Genomic DNA, 17,643 nt, shown 5'->3' on the forward strand with positions numbered 1-17,643 from the left:
GTACTGTTGGAGGAGTCTCCATTCTATTTTCCCTGCCCATCTTTGTGGTTTAATAACCATATTTCCATTTTATTTGTTCTTTCTCAGTGCTGTGGAAGACCCACAAACCCAGGAAACTGATCAGATAAGTGGTGTCATGTCCTCTCGAGTTGCTGAAGCTACAAGAATTGATGGTAGTGGGCACTTTACAGAAAAATGGGGGAAATGGTTTGTTCCTGTTTCTGATTATTCAGTATGGTGTGGTGCTTGGTATCTTCCTTTGCTTTGTTGTATTTTTAAGTGTGTGTCAGACTAGAGCTTAGCAGAATAGACTGTAGCATGCTCCACACAGATGTTTGATTCCTCATTTATGCATCTAAAGAATAAATGTAGAAAACAAACTGAGCGGAAAAAGGGGAAAGATTTTTTCCCCTCCTCTAATTTTTCCCCTTTCTTGAATTAATCTTATGACAGTGGCCATGCTGAGTCAGACCAAAGGTCCATCTAGCGCAGTATCCTGTCTTCCAACAATGGCTAATGCCAAGTGTTTGAGGGAATGAGCAGTGATTCCTGCTCCATTGTCTAGTCCCAGCTTCTGGCAAACAGAGGCTAGGAGCACCATCCTTGCCCATCCATGCTAATAGCTATTGCTAGGCCTATTTTCCATGAACCCATTTAGTTCTATCAATGTCTTGACCTTCACAACGTCTTCTGGCAAGGAGTTCCACAGGTTGATCATTATTGTTCTAACAATGGTGGGTAAATAGATGCTCTAAAGTGGGGTTGTTTTTTTATGTCGTGTCCTTTTAAAGGTTTGAGAGAGAGCAAATAGGATGATGTATGGGGATTTGACAGCAGCCTTCACCTACTTGAACAGGGGAGAGGGGTTTCTCAAGAGAATGGAGTCAGGCAGTTCAGTGGTAACAGATGGCAGAAGGAGGAGAAAGGGTCTCAAGATGCAGTGGGGGATGTTAGGACAAGATATGTCCAGAGGAGGGCGGGGAAGCACTGGGATGGGTTCCTGAGGGAGGGGGAGGAATCTCCATCCCTAGAGCTGTTTAAATCCTGGCTGGGATGAGTGAGATGGGGCTGGACTGGCTGAGTCCTGAGCGCCCCGCCCGCCCTGGGAGTCATGCTGACGAAGCGGGGGGGGGGGGAGGCGGACGCCCCGTTGGGGCTGGCTGGGCGCCCTGCCTGACACTGAACGTGAGTCTTGTTTTCTAGCGAGAGGACAGAGCTGCGGCTGCGCCCCGGGCCAGACACAGAGGATTGCACGGGGCTGGGGAGGCGAGCGACCGGCCCGCGGGCCGTGCGGGGCGGCCCGCGGGCGCGTGGGAACCGGCCTGCGGGCGCGTGGGAACCAGCCGGCCGGCGCTGCGCAGGGAGGCGGGAGCGCTGGGGAAGCCCCGCTGCGCAGCGATTGGCTCGGAGGAGCAGCCAATGGCCGGCCCGCCCCGCCCCCGGAGAGCGGGGAGCGCTTCCGAGCGGCCGCCCTGCGCTGCCGGGAGCCCGGGGCAGGAGGAGCGTAGAGCGGGGCCATGCGGGGTCTCTCGCCCTGGGGGAGGATCCTGGCCGGGGCGGGCCCTGGCTGGAGCCGCAGGTGGTACAAGGTGCGTGAAAGGCTCCTGCTGCCTCCCCCGGGCCCTGCGCGCTCTGCTGCGCCTGGGGCTTGGCCTTTGGCAAGCTGGGGGGCAGGCTCGCAGGGCTGGGGGGTCTGGCTGGGGGGCGGGCAGGGAAAGGCCCAGGTTGCTCCCTGAGGCTGGGCCAAGCTGACTGGTTGCTGCGGCTTTTCCCTGAGGCTGTGCTCTGTACTGCAGAGGCACCCGCAGGCAGGATCGGGGCCACAGTGAACTGCATGGGACTGGGTATTCCGGGGGGCTGCCCAGGCTGCCCCCGCCCCTCAGTGCACGTGGTTCTGTTAGGAGTGCAGGGGCCTGGATCAGAAACTAGTTGAAGCCCGAACCAGCCCACACCCTGCTGTAATCGCTGAACTACTCTCCTCCCATTAGCCCTGGAAAAGGGACCCAGGAGTCCTGACTTCCTCACCCATCCTCTTCACCCCGCCCCTCTCCTGTCATGGGCTTCCTTCAGTCCTTCTCTGGCTCTTTTTTTCCAGGCGGGTGCCCTCTCGCCCCTCCTGGCCGAGCGGCTGGGTTTGTACGAGAAGCTGAAGGCTGCCTACGATGAGCAGTGTGCAGACCGGGCGCAGAAGGCAGGGGGACCAATCCGGATCTCCCTGCCCGATGGCCAGCAAGTGGAGGGGGAGTCCCTAAGAACCACGCCGTATCAAGTGGCATCACAAATCAGGTACTGGGTGCATTGCGTGTTCGCACCCTGCGAACGGTCGTCTGCTTGTAGATCCTGGGGGGGGGGAGGGGGGGTTGCCTTAGGCCAGGAAACCAGGAGCATCTGCCACAGACACGAACGTGCTGCTGGTTGGCAAATGCTGGGCATAGACTGCTGCATCCGGTTTGGCTACGCTCGGCTGGACTAGGGATGTAAAATCCCCTTTAAGCTGTTTACCGGTTAAACGTTAAATTTAACCAGTTAACCGCTTAAACAGGGACATGCCCATGGCGTGGCACGGTGGGTCTGGCTGGCCCGGAGCGGACCCACTGCATGGACTCCAGCCTAGCTAGGCCACCAGTTCATCTGTTAAGGGTGGTGCTTACTGGGTAAGCAGTGACATCACTAAGAAGGACTCTGGTCAATGGGATTTGGGCCCCAACTCCTCCTTTGACAGCGTGGCTCTGTCCCCGTTTAGCGACGGCTGGTCCACATGGAAGGCCGGGGCTGACGGAGCTGGGTCTTTCAGCTCCTGCTCTAGAGCTTGTGCTTTCAACACCAGAGATTCCTGGTGCCCATGACCTGCCTGGGGCGCAGCGTGAGTGGTGGCTCGTGAGCTGGGAAGACTCCCTCCCTCCCCCGTGCCCCCAGCGGGGGTGAGGTGCAGCCTCTGCCCTAGCAGCCCCACACTGGGCGTTGGCAGAGCCAGTGCTGCACTGAAGGGTGGTGGGTCGATGAGAAAGGGGTTTGTCTGCTGTAGCTGGTTGGTTTTCGGGTTGCAGAGGCCCCCTGGGAGCTGGTGCGAACTGGCTTCTTGCTGGCAGCCTCAGCCGAGAGAGTCCTGGGGAGAATGGGTCTTAGAGACAGTCTGTCTAGCTCAGGGTGGGGGGTACAGGAGAGAGCTCACTGTCTAGTTCCCCCTGGTTCCAGGGTCCCTTCCCTGCCATTAAGTCCCCCTGTCTGGCCGGTCACATGCCCTGTTCTGAAGTGTGTTCTGTCGCGTCTCTCCCTCCCAGCCGGGGCCTGGCTGAGGGTGCCGTGGCCGCCAGGGTGAACGGGGCTCTGTACAACCTGGATCGCCCCCTGGAGAGTAACGCCACCTTGGAATTCGTAGGCTTTGATTCTCCGGAGGGGCAGGCGGTGAGTGTGTCTGGCATCAGGCTGATCCTTTGCGGGGAAGGAGGCCCCTGGTGCTTGGTGGGAAGGGAGCCAGGACCGTGTCTCATCTGGGCTGTTTCTGCGGCTTCTAGTTTCTGCCCCTTTAATGCATCTGCCGGACTGTTGGGGTCGCCAGAGAGGCTGGGCCTGATGGGCGTTCTTTGTAACTGTGCTTTGCAAAAGCATCTCGCGACCGTGCCCTAAAAGCCCCCCCTCCTGCAGCTAAAGCAACCACCCAAGGTGCGTAAAGGTCAGATTTTGATGCACCTGGTTTTCCTGCATGGGACTGTGGTTTGCGGGCCTTGATTTACAGAGTCAGTCAGGCGGGCTCAGGATTTCCTGCCGAGGGATCCTCGCAGCTCCCTGGCTCCGTCGAGGAGGATACCAGAAGGCTGCGGGCCTGTGTGCTCAGTGATGTGGGCCGTGTCCACTTGGGCACTTAATCTTCATAGCAGACCCCAAGATCACACACCAGATAAGAATCAAAGGTGCCAGGCCAGGGTTAGTGTGAAGCAAAGTACAGTCACAGCTGTCAGTAGGCTCTACCGAACCACTACGCATATGTCCCCCATAACAATGGAATGACTCAGTTGGAGAGGCCCCACTGCCCCCCTGGTCCAAAGACTATCCCCCCAAGACACCACTTTATAGACAGACAAGTTACACATCATTCCTGACGTGTCTGGTTGCCACCCTCTGACGTGGTTAGGTTACCGCTCCCTGACACTCCTATATACCACCCATCACCCTGCGCCTCGTGGTTTGATTACATCATCTCTGTCCATCGTGCTGTCATTTTAGACCCTTTCCTGAACCTGGGTTTGTATCTGTGAGGAGTGTGGGTACCAGGGTCCTTTTTAGTGAGCTGGTACTGCCATGTGCTTTCAAGCTATGGCCAGTACCAACTGCTGTTGTACACCTGGGCCTATTACCAATGAGTGTTTTGCTCTCTCCACCCTGTTTGTGCCAAGTTGTGTGAGCAGGGGCCGGCCTCTTGCTCACAGCTTAGCTTTGCTTTATTTTAACCATGTTTGGCCATTGTTAGCTAGGTCTCAGGCCAGGCCTGTGCTACATGGGCTTATGTTTTAGGCCTTTATCTTACTACATTCCCCCACTTTGTTTTTTCTGGAGAGGGTGTTTTCCCGGGAAAAGCACAATGCTTGGACTAAAGGTGACTCAGTGGTTTAAACACAGTTATGTGGACACTTTACCGTTCACACATTCATGCCCCGTCTGTCCTTTAGTCTGCACCTTCCCTTGTACGACTGATGGACAGATTTTATTTGCTAGTTGTGTTTAGTCCCTTATGTTAGGCCCGGGACACTGACTGAGGAATGTAGTTTATGAAGTCCTCCCAAATCATAGCTGTATAGGGGCATATAGTATGTTTGTGCACATACGGCACAGACATATAACAATTTATTTTCTTATTTGCTGTACATTTGGCCCTTCTGATACTGCAGGTAGCACAACCTCCTATTAGAGAATTACAGTTATTACCTGTATCATTCTAGGTAGTGGGGTGAGTGTTATGGAATACGGGATAGGCATTGTGACAGTGTGTCCCATGAGATACTGTGTATGAAGTAAAACAAATTTGGAGTAGTGACATTACAAATGAGGCCTTGATATGTAATTGTCTTGTAATTATTTACTTCTCGGTACTGTCCTTTCACGTTCTGGGTTATCCTTACTGCTGGTGTCACCCTCTCCGATAAGCTTTGCTGGGCAGGAAACAGGAACGGTGAACTTCTCTGTTTCAGTGCTCTGTGATACGCTGGTAGTTGACATAGGTCCAGTTGTTTCTTACGGATGCTGTCTTTCAGGTACCCTACTGAATGGAGAGGAATCAATTTGTCAAATATTGCTGTATCAGCATTTAGCATAGGTGTCCGGACTAGAGATGTAATCGTGCAGTCAATTAAGCGATAAGCAAAAGCTTAGAGGTTAATGCTATAGACTACACGCATGTCCCTCCCTGCCAACCAGTAAATTTTTTAGCAGGCTGGCCAGCAGCCCAGCTCAGTTCTGGCTCACGCCGGGTGCGGGACCTACCCCGACTGTGGCTCTGCATTTACAGCGTATTAGGAACCGGACAGGCAGGCAGCCCGGTTCAGTTCCGGTTCACGCTGGGTCCAGGAGCTCAGACCCCGCCCTCCGCAGACAGGGTCTGCTGCCACCCCGCACTGCAGCAGCACAAGGTGACAAGCAGCTGGTCCACAAGAGGAGCTGGTTTTTGAAGTGGCTCCCCACGTGGACTAGCTCCCACCTGGCACCCCACGTTGCTGCTGGCCCTGCCCCTGGTGACTAGAATAGTCGACTAACCAATAAGAATTTATGAGGTTACTCGACTATTCCATTAACTGATATTTAACAGCCCATTGCTCTGCCCACTAGATAACACTGCTCCCTGGGAACAAGCAGACCCCGCCCCGACAATAGGTGATGGCTTTTGGCTCCCACACTGAGCGAGCGCCCCATATGTGAAGGGCTGCAGGGGTTCTGCATTAAGCCAATGCTGGGCGTCATTGCTGAGATCCCAACTGGCCGGAGCCGTGTGGGGCACAGTGGGCCGTCTGTGTGACTCCAGCCCTCTTCCCTCCCCAGGTTTTTTGGCATTCCAGCGCCCACGTCCTGGGAGCGGCAGCGGAGCGATTCTACGGAGCCCTGCTGTGCCACGGGCCCAGCACAGAGAACGGCTTCTTCCATGACATGTACCTCTCAGGCCGGTAAGGGGCTGGCGTAGCCCAGCTGGGAATCCTTGCAGAGGGCCCGGCGGCATCCTGGAAAGGGGTGCCCAGCCAACGCTGTTGCGAACAGCAGTTGCTCTCAGGAGCCAACAGATCCAGGCTGTCAGGGCTGGACTAAGGGGTGGGCGAGCCGGGCAGCTGCCCAGGGAGCCAACTGATGGGGGGCGCCTGATGACAACTGTAAGGGGCGCGCGATGTCCCTTACAGCTGCCATCAGGCGCCGCACGCCCGGCTCCTGCAGCACCGGCCTCTCCGCCCTCCCCCCATCCCCGCGGCACCGGCCAGCAGCACCCTTCCCCTCATCCCCACGGGGCCCTGCACGGCCAGGCGCCACACACCAGCAGCGATAGCCGGGCTGGGCTGGGCAGCGCATGCGTCGTGCGGACCGGGGGCGGGCCTGTGCTCCCTGGGGGGGGACCCGCACATGTGCCGTGCGCCATGGGGCAGCGCCGCACACCCGGGCCCGGGGTGCCAAAATGGCTCAGGCCGGCCCTGCAGGCTGTAGATGGGATCTTGGGGTCTCTTTGGAGGTAGACAGGTACGTGCCAAGGGGGCCCAGTCGGAGGTGCGTGTAGAACTCTGCTGCCTCGCTGCACGGGAGCAGAAGCTGCAGGGAGCAGCAGGAGAGCTTGTGCAGGGAGAGCCGGGGCGAGCTAACTAAGGCCCGTGGGCCAGATCCCGCCTGCGAAGCTGCTGGATCTGGCCCAGTGAGAACCTCGGACAGGCTCCCTGCCTGCTGCGCCCCAACATGCAGCTCAGAGCAGCCGGTCGCATGTGCCTCTCTGAGCACCGGTGTGAGCCGGGGAGGGGAGGGGAGTTTTGCTCACTGCCCCGCCCTTGCCACAGTCTCCCAGCTCCCCCTGGAAACCAGCCAATGGGAGCTGCCTGTTTGCAGGGTGAGCAGTGCACAGTGTCCCCTCCTCCAGCTCATGGTGCTCAGAGCTGCACGTGGCCCCTCCGCTGGTACAAGGCCGGCAGGGAGCCTGCCTGCTGGGCTGCTGGCTGGGAGCTGCCTCGGTAAGCACCTCCCATCCAGAGCCTGCCTCTCTCACCCCAACTCCTCCCTCCCCCAACCTTCTGCCCCACTCCCAAACCCCTGCCCCACGTAACCCAAACTCTCTGCGCCCCTGCACCGATACTCCCTCAAAAAGGGCTAGAGAATACGACAGAGAATATCTTACTGCCCTTATCTAAATCCATGGTGCACCCACATCTGGAATACAGCGTACTGATGTGGTGGTCTCATCTCAACAGAAATACATCGGCATTGGAAAAGGTTCAGAGAAGGGCAACTAAAACGAGGAGGGGTTTGGAACGGGCCCCATGTGAGGAGAGAGTAAAGAGACAAGGACTTTTCAGCTTGGCAAAGAGGAGACAGGATAGAGGTCTATAAAATCATGAGTGGTGCAGAGAAAGTGAATAAGGAAAAGTTATTTACTTGTTCCCATAATACAAGAACTAGGGGCTACCAAATGAAATTAATGGGCAGCAGGTTTAAAACTAATAAAGGGAAGTTCTTCTTCACACAGCGCACAGTCAACCTGTGGAACTCCTTGCCTGAGGAGGCTGTGAAGGCCAGGACTGTAATAGGGTTTAAAAGAGAACTAGATACATTCATGGAGGTTAAGTCCATTAATTTCTATTAGCCCGTATGGGTAAGAGGGGGTGTCCCTGGCCTCAGTTTGTCAGAGGGTGGAGATGGATGGCAGGAGAGAGGTCGTTTGATCATTACCTGTTTGGTTCACTCCCTCTGGGGCACCTGGTGCTGGCCACTGTCGGGAGACAGGATACTGGGCTGGCTGGACCTTTGGTCTGACCCAGTCTGGCCGTTCTTATGTCCTCCCTCACCCTGCACCCTCCTCCTGCCCTAGGTCACAACCCAACCCCTTGCACTTCCTCCTGCTCCAAGTCACAACCCCCTTCCAGACCCTGCACCCCTTCTCTGGGTCAGAATCCTCTCCTGCCCCCAGCACTCCAGTCCCCTAGCCTGAGCTCCCTTCTGCACGCAGCCTCCATCCCAGACCCCGCAGCGCTCCATGAAAATCTCGCAAGAGGGCAGCCCGTGGAACCGAGGCCTGTGAGGTCCAGCGCAGTGGGAGCAGGAGGCGCTCGGCACAGGGCTCACGATGTAACGCCGTAAGCGTGTGTCTGCGCATCTCTGCCCCAGCTTTTGCTGGGCTGGGGTCAGCTCCGCCAGCTGCCTGCTGGAGGAATCTTGCAGCACGTGGTACCACATCCCGGTCGCAATTGAGTCCCCTTTCTAGCTGCGTGGCAGGCTGATTTGGGGCTGGGGAGGAATTTCCCCTTCAAGTCAGATTGGCAGGGACTTTGGGGTGGTTTTTTGCATCGTCCGGGTGCATCCCACCTTGTCCATTCCCTGCCCTAACATGGGCTTGCTGACTGAACTGGCTTCTCTGGGCACGTGGGTGAATTCTCCGGCCTGTGCCTCGCGGGAGGTGGGGCAGCAGATTCAGTGGCCCCATCTGGCCTCAAACTCTATGAAACCAGGATCTCGTGGGGCTTGTTTCGTTTCCCTTCCGCTAGGTGGCATCCTGGATTAAGCTCCCATGAACTCAGCTGCAGTGTTACATTAGGCTGCATGGACAGCATGGTAGGACCGCACCAGGCCGTGCCTGCTCCCTGGAGCCCCCTTACACCAGTGTGGGGCCTTTGTCCCTGGGTCCTTTCCTCCAGCGGTTAGTGTTGGCTGGGTGCACACATGGGTGTGAAGACACCTTGCGAAGGACCCTCGCGTGGCCTGGCCTCCAGCTGGGATCGGCAGTCACGGCCTGGGGTTTTAAAAACGTCTCGCTGTCCCCGCAGAGCCGTGCTGGGCAGCGAGCTCCCCGCCGTGCAGGAGGCGTGCCAGTCCGTCGTGCGAGAGCAGCTTCCCTTCGAGAGGCTGGAAGTGTCCCGCCAGGACCTGCTGGAGCTATTTAAGGTGGGCAGCTGTGCTCGTACGTTCCGCTGCTCGCTGCAGCCGCCTTCGCGCCAGGGCCTCTGGGTCAGCTTCAGGGCAGAAGTCGTCGCAACCCTGAGCCCCGGGCCACGTTCCGGTTGGGCAAATAGGGGGAGTCCCAGCCGCCCCCTGCAAGAAGTGGTGGGAGTCCCCTATCTGTTGGGACTAGACAGGCCCATGGCCAAGAAGGAGCCGTCCTTAAGCCCCGGGGGTAAGTCTTCCTTCCCCTCTGGGGTATGCAGGGTGGCTGGGTTGGTTGCCAGAGCTGCCTTCTGAGCTGACCCAGGGCTAGTAACCTGCCGGCACGTGCTCAGGGCATGTCTGTCATCCTCCCCAGCTCCTCCCAACCTAGCCAGGCCTGCCTGCTTCTACGAGCTGTGGGATCCGTATCTCCTGCCTGCCTGGGGTTGCAGGGCCTGAGCACCTCAGCGTCTTCGCTAGGCTTAACCTCACCCCTATGAGGCAGGGCCGAGCCGTCCCCGTGTTACTGATGGGGAAACTGAGGCAGGGAGGTCAGGCCTAGATTTGTAAAGGTATTTGTGCACCTAATTCCTGCGGATTTCCGTGGCATTTAGGAGCCAAAAGACCCAGAGAATCTGACCCCAGGTGACTTGCTCAAGGACACCCAGGGAGCCTGTGGCCGGAGCAGGTGCACCTGAGTTCCAGGCTACACTCAGACCACTGGCTCATCCTCCCCCTAACTCAGGGAAGGGAACCTACAGATCCGGCCTGCCGCTTGCCTTGATCCAGCCTGTGAGGCTTGGGGCTCCCCTCCCTCCCCCTGCAGGGGTGCGAACTGGCGCTCCAGCCACACGGGGGCACGGTGACTGGAGCACCATTGCCAGCTCCCCACTGCAGGAGTGGAGACCTGAGCTTCCCAGGGCAGGATTTGGCCCGTGGGCTTTGCCTGGCAGGGGGGAGGAAGCGGCCAATGGGGCAGTGCCGGTGGAGGGGTGGTTCCCTGTAGCGCCCAGACACACACAGCCATGTGCACCAGGTAGGCGCCTGCAGCCCCATCCCCTGCCCCCTCCCACCCAGACCCTGCACCCACCCCCTGTTCCTCCAGACCCCCACCCCAATCCTGCATCCCCTTCCAGATCCCACCTTCCCTCCAAACCCCGCACCCCCAGCCTGCTCCCACACCCCGCCTCCTGCCCAGGTCCCTGAGGGGTTTTTTTCTTCTTGGCCCCTGGCTGATCTTTCTGTCTGTCAGTGGCCCCTGCCCCACAGAGGCTTCCCGCCCCTGCTCTAGCCTCACAGACGCGCCTGGCGCACTGCGTGCATGTGAAGAGCCAGTCTCTGTCCTGAAGAGTGTGCTGTCTCCTTTCCTCAGTACAACAGGTTTAAGCTGCAAGTGATTGAGGAGAAGGTGAAGTCACCGACTGCTACGGTGTACAGGTGAGGAAGGCCCTTTGCACACCCGGGGGGCCGGGCCGGGTAAGGTCTGTGACTCCTCTTCCTCCAGACTCCCGGCCCTGGGGTGAAAGTGGCCATGCCGTGTCCCAGTGCTTAACGTGGTCAGGAAAGGTCGGGGGAGGGAAGGGGACAGTGTTCCCTCTAAATTTGTCCATCCATGTGCAGAATAAACATGTGCACCAAGGCGTGTGAGGATGTGCACCGCCAGTAGAAACACAGGCTGTGGGGAACTGTGGGCGCTCTGCTAATCAGCTGGGGGGCACCTGAATCTCTCCTGGGTGGCTGCCCACGAGCACAGCTTACAGGGAACGCTGGTGTAGGGAAGGGATGTGAACAGGTATTTAACCTAACGGGTGATGCTTACCGGTTAACCGCTACCCCGGAGCAGCCCCAGGCCCTCCGCAGCCTCTCACGGGGGTGTGGGGACAGACGTGGGCTACCAGCTCCCAGCCTGCTCAAGCCTGCCGACGCCCAGCCCACAAACCCCCATGGCTGGGAGCTGGCAGCCCTCCTCCCCCGCCCTCTGCTGCGCCTTCTGGCCCCCCTCTCCTTCCCCGCATGGCTGCCAACTCCCTGTTAACGAATCAAACAGGCTTTTACGTCTGACTCCCACTTGAAATTCAGGGGCAGACAACCGGCAACGCCGCGTATACGCCTGTTGTGCGACAGTCGTCCGGGCCTGGAACGGTGTTTATCTGTTCACGGGTGTTTGGGAAGGAGGCGGTTTCTCTGTCAGCACTTCCAGGGAGGCGCTCGCCGGGGTGCATTGCTTTGTAGCATTCACGCATCGTCCTTGGCTGCCAGGGGCGATGGAACCTGACCCAGCGAAGCATCTTCCACCCCCTGCCGCCCCCGGACTCCATGAATGCTGGTTTTCCCTGCAGCCCCTCCCAAGTTAAGCACCTCCGTGCCCTGCCGTTGGGTTGTGCTCTGGCCCATATCTAGGTGCCACTCTCAGCCCACTGGCACTGTGGCTTCCTGGTACCCACTGTGAGGCCAGGAAATCCCAGCTCCTAACCGATGGGGGGCTGGTGGCAGGCGTTCCCTGCACGTTCGCAGGGTGGGGGGCTGATGGTGCTGCTGGAGAGCAGAGGCTTTGGCCTTGCCTCCGTGGGTCCGACGGCCCCTTTGGGAGGGAGCGCAACAGAATGGGCAGGAAGAGGGCAGAATCGGGCCCTTTGCACAGCTGGGAAGGAGCTGTAGGTGTGAAGCCATTCTCAGACTTCGGCCCAGGTTCCTCTGTTGCACCTATCGACGTGGCATCCGAGTGCCATCGTGTGAGCCGGGTGCACTGCGGTGGTGCCTGAGAGCTGAAGTCACAGACCCCCCCCCCATTGTGCCGGGTGCTGTACAAACGGAGCAGAGAGGTGGTCCCTGTCCTAGAGAGCTTACGTGCTAAGTCAGCAGCCACTTTGGACCATACGGGACGCTCTGTTAATTCCCCTTTTGCGCTCTCACACCAGCCTGGCATTTCTTGCCCCACCCTGAGATCCGAGGGTGCCAGGATGGCTGAGCTGCCTGCGAGACACCCGCCGTTTGCTCCTGGCTCGCTCTGTCTGTGCTCTGAGCCCCGGCTCCTTTCCTTTCCCCAGGTGCGGGGCGTTAATCGACCTTTGCCGAGGTCCCCACGTCAGGCACACGGGGCAGATCCGAGCGCTGAGGATCCTGAAGGTTGGTGCTAAGCCCAGCTGCTGACACTGGTGGGAGAGAGCCTGGTCTAGTGAGCACTGGGTGCTGGTGGGTCCGGCTCTGTTCCTGGCTCTGCCACTGGGCAAGCAGCATGGATCTAGAGGAGTCTGTGCCTCAGTTTCCCCCAGCTGTAAAAATCACAACAGAGGAGATGAAACGCTTTAATATAAAATGCCCACTATGGCCATGCTTTGTGCTTTGTCAGGACCTCTGGGTGGCTTAGGAAAGGCAGAACTACCACCCTGTCTTACAGGTGGGGAAACTGAGGCACAGAGCAGACTCTGGCGTTTCATAGCAAGCCCGTCACTGTAGCACAGAACCCAGGAGTCCTGACTCTGGCCACCAGACCATGCTGCTCCGAGAGAAGTTTTTGCCTTTCTGGACCTTATGGTGGGGTAGGCAGTTCAGCTGCATGTTGATTGCAGATTGCCTTATCCCAGCCAGCACCCTGCGTGGGGCTCTCCCAGGCCCTTCCTGGGGTGCTAGCGCTCTGCCCCCTTCTCCACAGAACTCCTCCGTCTTCTGGAAGGGCAACCCCGCCCTGGAGTCTCTGCAGCGGGTGTACGGGATCTCCTTCCCCAGCCCCCTCCAGCTGGAGGAGTGGGAGCGTCTCCAGGAGGAAGCAGCCACCCGTGACCACCGGAGGATCGGCCAGGTAGGAGCCGGTGTGATGGCTGCAGGGTCGTTGCATGTGCATCTGGACAGCCCAGCCCGCTGCCCAAACGGGAGGGACAAGTGGAACAGAAGGCCTTGAGCCATGGTTACCTGGCCGATTGGAGACCCCTTGGGTTGGACAGAGGCCCTGCAAGAGCCAGCTCCCTGCCTGCCATGTCTCTCCATCTTACAGGTCCCGAGAGAGGCTTCTGAACCTGCTGCTGTTTGCTCAGGTTTAGTCCGTAAGGGCCCGGGTTTGGTCCCCCGTGTGGGGGGCGGTTGCGTGTCGACACCCCCTGTCCCGCCTCCCTCTTGCAGCGGCGCCCAAGGGACCTTCTCCAATTCCCTCCCCAGGAGCAGGAGTTGTTTTTCTTCCACGAGCTGAGTCCCGGGAGCTGCTTTTTCCTGCCCAGAGGCGCACACGTCTACAACACCCTGATAGACTTCATCAAGGTAGGGGCAGCCGTGCTGTCGGGCGTGGCCGAGGCTGCCTCGGCGCAAGGGGCTGGATTTGCGAGGTCCTGTCCTGCGCGTCTGTGACTCCTCTGCACAATGGCCTGTAGGTCTCCCTGTACCGATCCCCTCCGTGCAGCTGTGACCGTCAGCCCGGGCTCTGTGCCTCCTGGGAGCAGAATCACACCAGAATCGCCCCCAGGTCGCAGCACAGAGCAGCGCTCCCGCACTGGCTCCCTGATCCACAAGGCCGGGTGTTTGAGCCCGGCTCTGCTCTAGGATTCCTTGGGCAGGCCAAGGAGTTCGTGTCCCTAGCCACGCAGATGATGGGGCTGTGCGCCAGGCTGGCCCAGGAGCACGGCTGTGCCTAGTTAACTCAGTGAGTTTGGGTCCCCAGTTCTCAGTGAGGTAGCTCGCGCGTTCCTTGGGGAGCATCCGTCGCCAGATCCCAGGAGCGCAGGCTTCCTAAGGGGCATCCGCATCCTGCTTGCAGCTGGCAAATAAACTGGGCCTATTGGTCATGGGTCCTTCCGGCGCTGTGGTGTGTGAGCAGTGTCAACTGGGGAATGGATTTATTCTCACCCATCACCCACCCCTGTGAGGCAGGGCAGAGCTATTCTCTCATGCTGCTGGTGGGGAAACAGGCACGGAGTGGCTGAGTGCCTTGTGCAAGGTCACACACAGACTTGGCAGCAGAGCAGGAATCGAACCCAGCACTCCCATTTGCTAAGCTGGTGCCCTATCCCAGCCCGACGCGTCCTCTCCTCCCCAGCTAGCCACAAAGAAAAAGGGGGATCTGACTCCCCTGAAAACTGCAAGCACATGCCTCTCCCCGGTGGTGAGCCCGTGAGAGAGACGTGCACAGACGTCTCCCGCAAGGCAGCTCCCAAGTCTAGCCCCAGGGGCTGGGGACTCTCCTATTGTACCTCCCATTCTCAGCTGGACCCCAGCCCAGGAGACACTGGTGAGCGTCGCGCTTTGTCTCCGCTGCGGGGAGACTGAATCGTCTTTTCACCTGATCTCGGCCACCCGACCAGCCTCTACAGGACCGAAATCTGCCCCCACGGAAGTCCTCTGCATCCGCCTCCCTGCTCCCATCTGCTTCTCAGCCTCCATCATCCTCAGGGCAGCCAGCGTGGCCCCTTGGGAGCAGTGTGCCGATGGTTTGATCTTCCGTGTCGCTCAGGCCTAGTAGTGCTCTTCCTGGCTGCGGGGTTTGGGCCCGTTTGCGCTGGGGAGGAGGCAGGGCTCAGAGCCTGACCTCTCTGGCTCACATCCTGGGGCAGGCTGGCTGTGCAGCAGCTGTCCTGTCTTCCTCACCCAGTGTCTCTTGTGCGCTCTCCCTGCCTCACCCAGCCTCTGTGGTTTTGAAGGGTAGCCTCAGCACCGTGGCTGTTTATCCTGCTTGTGGACAAATTCCACTGCCCCAAAGCCCAGGCTTGCCGATAAAACCCGGCCAGACTGGTTCTCCAAGCTTCCCCTCTCCCATTCCCCTAAATAGGAGCTTTCTGGGTTCAACAGCCTGCTGCTGTTCCTGGTGTGGGCAGTGTGTGGGTTGACTCTGCCTACCCTGCGGCAGTCCAGGAAACCAGCATCATAAGATTGACCAGAGTTCCTGAGTTGCCAGTAGACCGATTCCCCACTGGTCATACGCTGCTGAGCCCCCTCCTTTGGGGAACTGGAGCCGCTGCCTCCTAGAAATCAATGAACATAGGACTGGAAGGGACCTTGAGAGGTTGTGAAGTCCAGTCCCCTGTCCTTGTGGCAGGGCCAACCACCCTGTCTAACTACACTACCCCTGGCAGGAGTTTGTCCAATGGAGATTCCACCACCTCCTCAGGCAATTTATTCCAGTGTGTAACCACCCTGACAGGCAGGAAGTTTTTCCCAATGTCCAACCTCGACCTCCCTTGCTGCAGTTTAAGCTCATTGCTTGTCCTAGCCTCAGAGGCCAAAGAGAACAATTTTTCTCCCTCCTCCTTGTAACACCCTTTTAGGTACTTTAAAGCTGCTCTCCTGTCCCCTCTCCGTCTTCTCCAAACTAAACAAGCCCAGGTCTTTGTCTTCTCGTATAGGTCATGTTTTCTAGACCTTTCATCATTTTTGTTGCTCTACCCTGGAGTTTTTCCAGTTTCTCCACATTGTTCCTGAAATGTGGTGCCCAGAACTAGACACAATACTCCGGCTGCGTGCAGAGCAAAGCGGAAGAATCGCTTTTCATGTCTTGCTCTGAATACTCCTGTTAATGCATCCCAGAATCAAGTTTGCTTTTTTTGCAAGAGTGTCACACTGTTGGCTCATCTTCAGCTCATGTCCACTGTGACCCCTAGATCCCTTTCTGCAGGACTCCTTCCTAGACCGTCGCTTCTCGTTCTGTGTGCGCGCCACGGATTGTTCCTTCCTAAGTGGAGCACTTTGTCCTTATTAAACTTCATTCTAGTGACCTCAGACCATTTCTCCAGCTTGTCCAGATCGTTTAAAACGTTAACCCTGTCCTCCAAAGCACATGCAGCCCTGCTCAGCTTGGTGTTATCCACAAACTTTATAAGCGTCCTCTCTGTGCTGTGATCTAAGTTATTGATAAAAGTATTGAACAGAACCAGTCCCATAACTGATCTCTGCGGAGCCCTACACGTGATGCTCTTCCCGCCTGACTGTGAACCATAGAAGGTCACATTCAGTCAGTTCCCAGACTCTCCCTGCCTCTCTCTCATCTTCCATGATCATGTTCTGAGGCCCCTCTTACAAGGAGGGTGCTACAGCACTTCCAAATATCTGTGCAGTGAGAAGAGGACTCAGAGGGACTGTGACAATAATCGTCTCTAACTTTTCTCAAAGCACACTACAAAGGAGGGTGGTATCATTATCCCCATTTTACAGGTGGGGAAACTGAGGCATGGGGTGTGACAGCAGCCCGGGTGGTGACGTTTTGCTCTGGTTATTTTCCGATTGCCAGAAAGAAAGGGGACTGGGTCCAAGACGGTCAAACATCTTGGTTTTCAAGATCAAATTTTGGGTGGTGCATCTGACCTCGGTCACCCCACCCTTAGAGTCACACAGCTGGAACCTCAGACACACCTATTTCCACATAGCAGTGGACTTGCCCGCCGAAGGTGTCTGTATCCCATTGCCAGCCCAGGAAGAACAGGCTGTTCCGTCCTTCCGCAGCCCCAAGGTGGTTCTCAGAGTGCCTAGCAAGAAGCAAGGACGCAGGAGGTTTCCCCATGCTTACGCGACTGGCTTGTTCATGGACAGACCAGTGACCGTCTCCGCTCAGCTTTCCCCTCCCTAAGAACTGAGGGTCGCGGCAGAAGGCAGCGTGGGCTCTGCCGCGAAGGACAGAGTTCATAGAAACTGCTCCACGACAGCAGTGGCCTTCCTGCTGCAGGCGAGATTTCAAGCCGCGTCAGGCCTGTCGCCCCAGACGTCCCTGAGAACTCATCTCAGGCCCAGGTCCCGTGGCCGTAACTCCGTGTGCCAGGCTTCACCTGCATGGTAGATGTGTGTCGGCTACGCAGGCACCACCGGCTTCTCTCAGGACGTGTCCCTGCTCTGAAAGACCCTCAGCCCCGTTCTGCTGCTCGTAGAGGCTCCCACAGAACGACCCTCGAATGCGAGCTGCGGGGAAGACTCCACACATGTTCTGGAGCTAAGACGCACGAGTCGGGCACACACAGCTTGTCACCTGCTCCTAAAGGGCTGATCTGTCAAATCATGCTTCACTAGACGTTGCCCAGGCAGGCTTAATACCTCCCCTCCCCTGCCTCCCCAGCCATTAGCTCCACGTTTCATCATACCCTCAAATCCGCCTTTATAATTTGGGCCGGGAGCAGAGAGATACAGGCGCTGATGGCAGGACCCCTGCACGCAGTTTGGCACAGGCTGGGTGTCCTTGCAATCTTTTGTCAACTGCAATATCTGACTTGCCTTTAAATCAGGTCAGTCCCTCCTCTCCGCCCCCCCCTCCGCCGAGCCCCGTAAGCCGTACTCCGAGCAAGGTGAGGTGCCTGCACCCCAGATGTCCTCGGGTACACTCCTCCTGCATAGCTAGAACAGAGGCGTGAGGGGACCCTCGGCCGCTCGTCACTTATGGGGACAAGGAGAAAGGTCAGGTCGCTTCTGCACAGAGGCTTTCGAACCGGATCTTTGCTTGTATCAAGCTGTGCGAGGAACGATCCAGCGTAGACTCTCCAGTGACAGGCGTAGCTCGCGCTGCGGGCACACGAAAAACTTCTGTGTTGGTTATACCTAGGGCCGCTGTCTGGGATTTGGTGCACATGCGGATCTGGCCTTACAGCA

General features: G+C 57.8%; 1 protein-coding gene across 2 annotated transcripts in view; it reads left to right on the plus strand.

Moving 5' to 3' along the window:
* TARS2 (threonyl-tRNA synthetase 2, mitochondrial) overlaps window positions 1–17,643 on the plus strand; it is a 33,599-nt gene that overhangs the window by 220 nt on the left and 15,736 nt on the right. The window contains exons 2-10 of one of the 2 annotated variants that reach the window (XM_075907411.1): window positions 88–1,589; window positions 2,096–2,286; window positions 3,282–3,405; window positions 6,031–6,152; window positions 8,997–9,114; window positions 10,466–10,530; window positions 12,141–12,219; window positions 12,746–12,892; window positions 13,246–13,344. In XM_075907411.1, the coding sequence (XP_075763526.1) occupies window positions 1,518–1,589; window positions 2,096–2,286; window positions 3,282–3,405; window positions 6,031–6,152; window positions 8,997–9,114; window positions 10,466–10,530; window positions 12,141–12,219; window positions 12,746–12,892; window positions 13,246–13,344 (1,017 nt within the window). In that variant the 5' untranslated portion in view covers window positions 88–1,517. Of the gene's footprint in view, window positions 1–87; window positions 1,590–2,095; window positions 2,287–3,281; window positions 3,406–6,030; window positions 6,153–8,996; window positions 9,115–10,465; window positions 10,531–12,140; window positions 12,220–12,745; window positions 12,893–13,245; window positions 13,345–17,643 lie in introns of those variants that run through there. The other variant, XM_075907410.1, reaches the window with a different exon arrangement.

Source organism: Pelodiscus sinensis, chromosome 24, assembly GCF_049634645.1.
Source record: "Pelodiscus sinensis isolate JC-2024 chromosome 24, ASM4963464v1, whole genome shotgun sequence".
Taxonomy (NCBI): Eukaryota; Metazoa; Chordata; order Testudines; family Trionychidae; genus Pelodiscus; species Pelodiscus sinensis.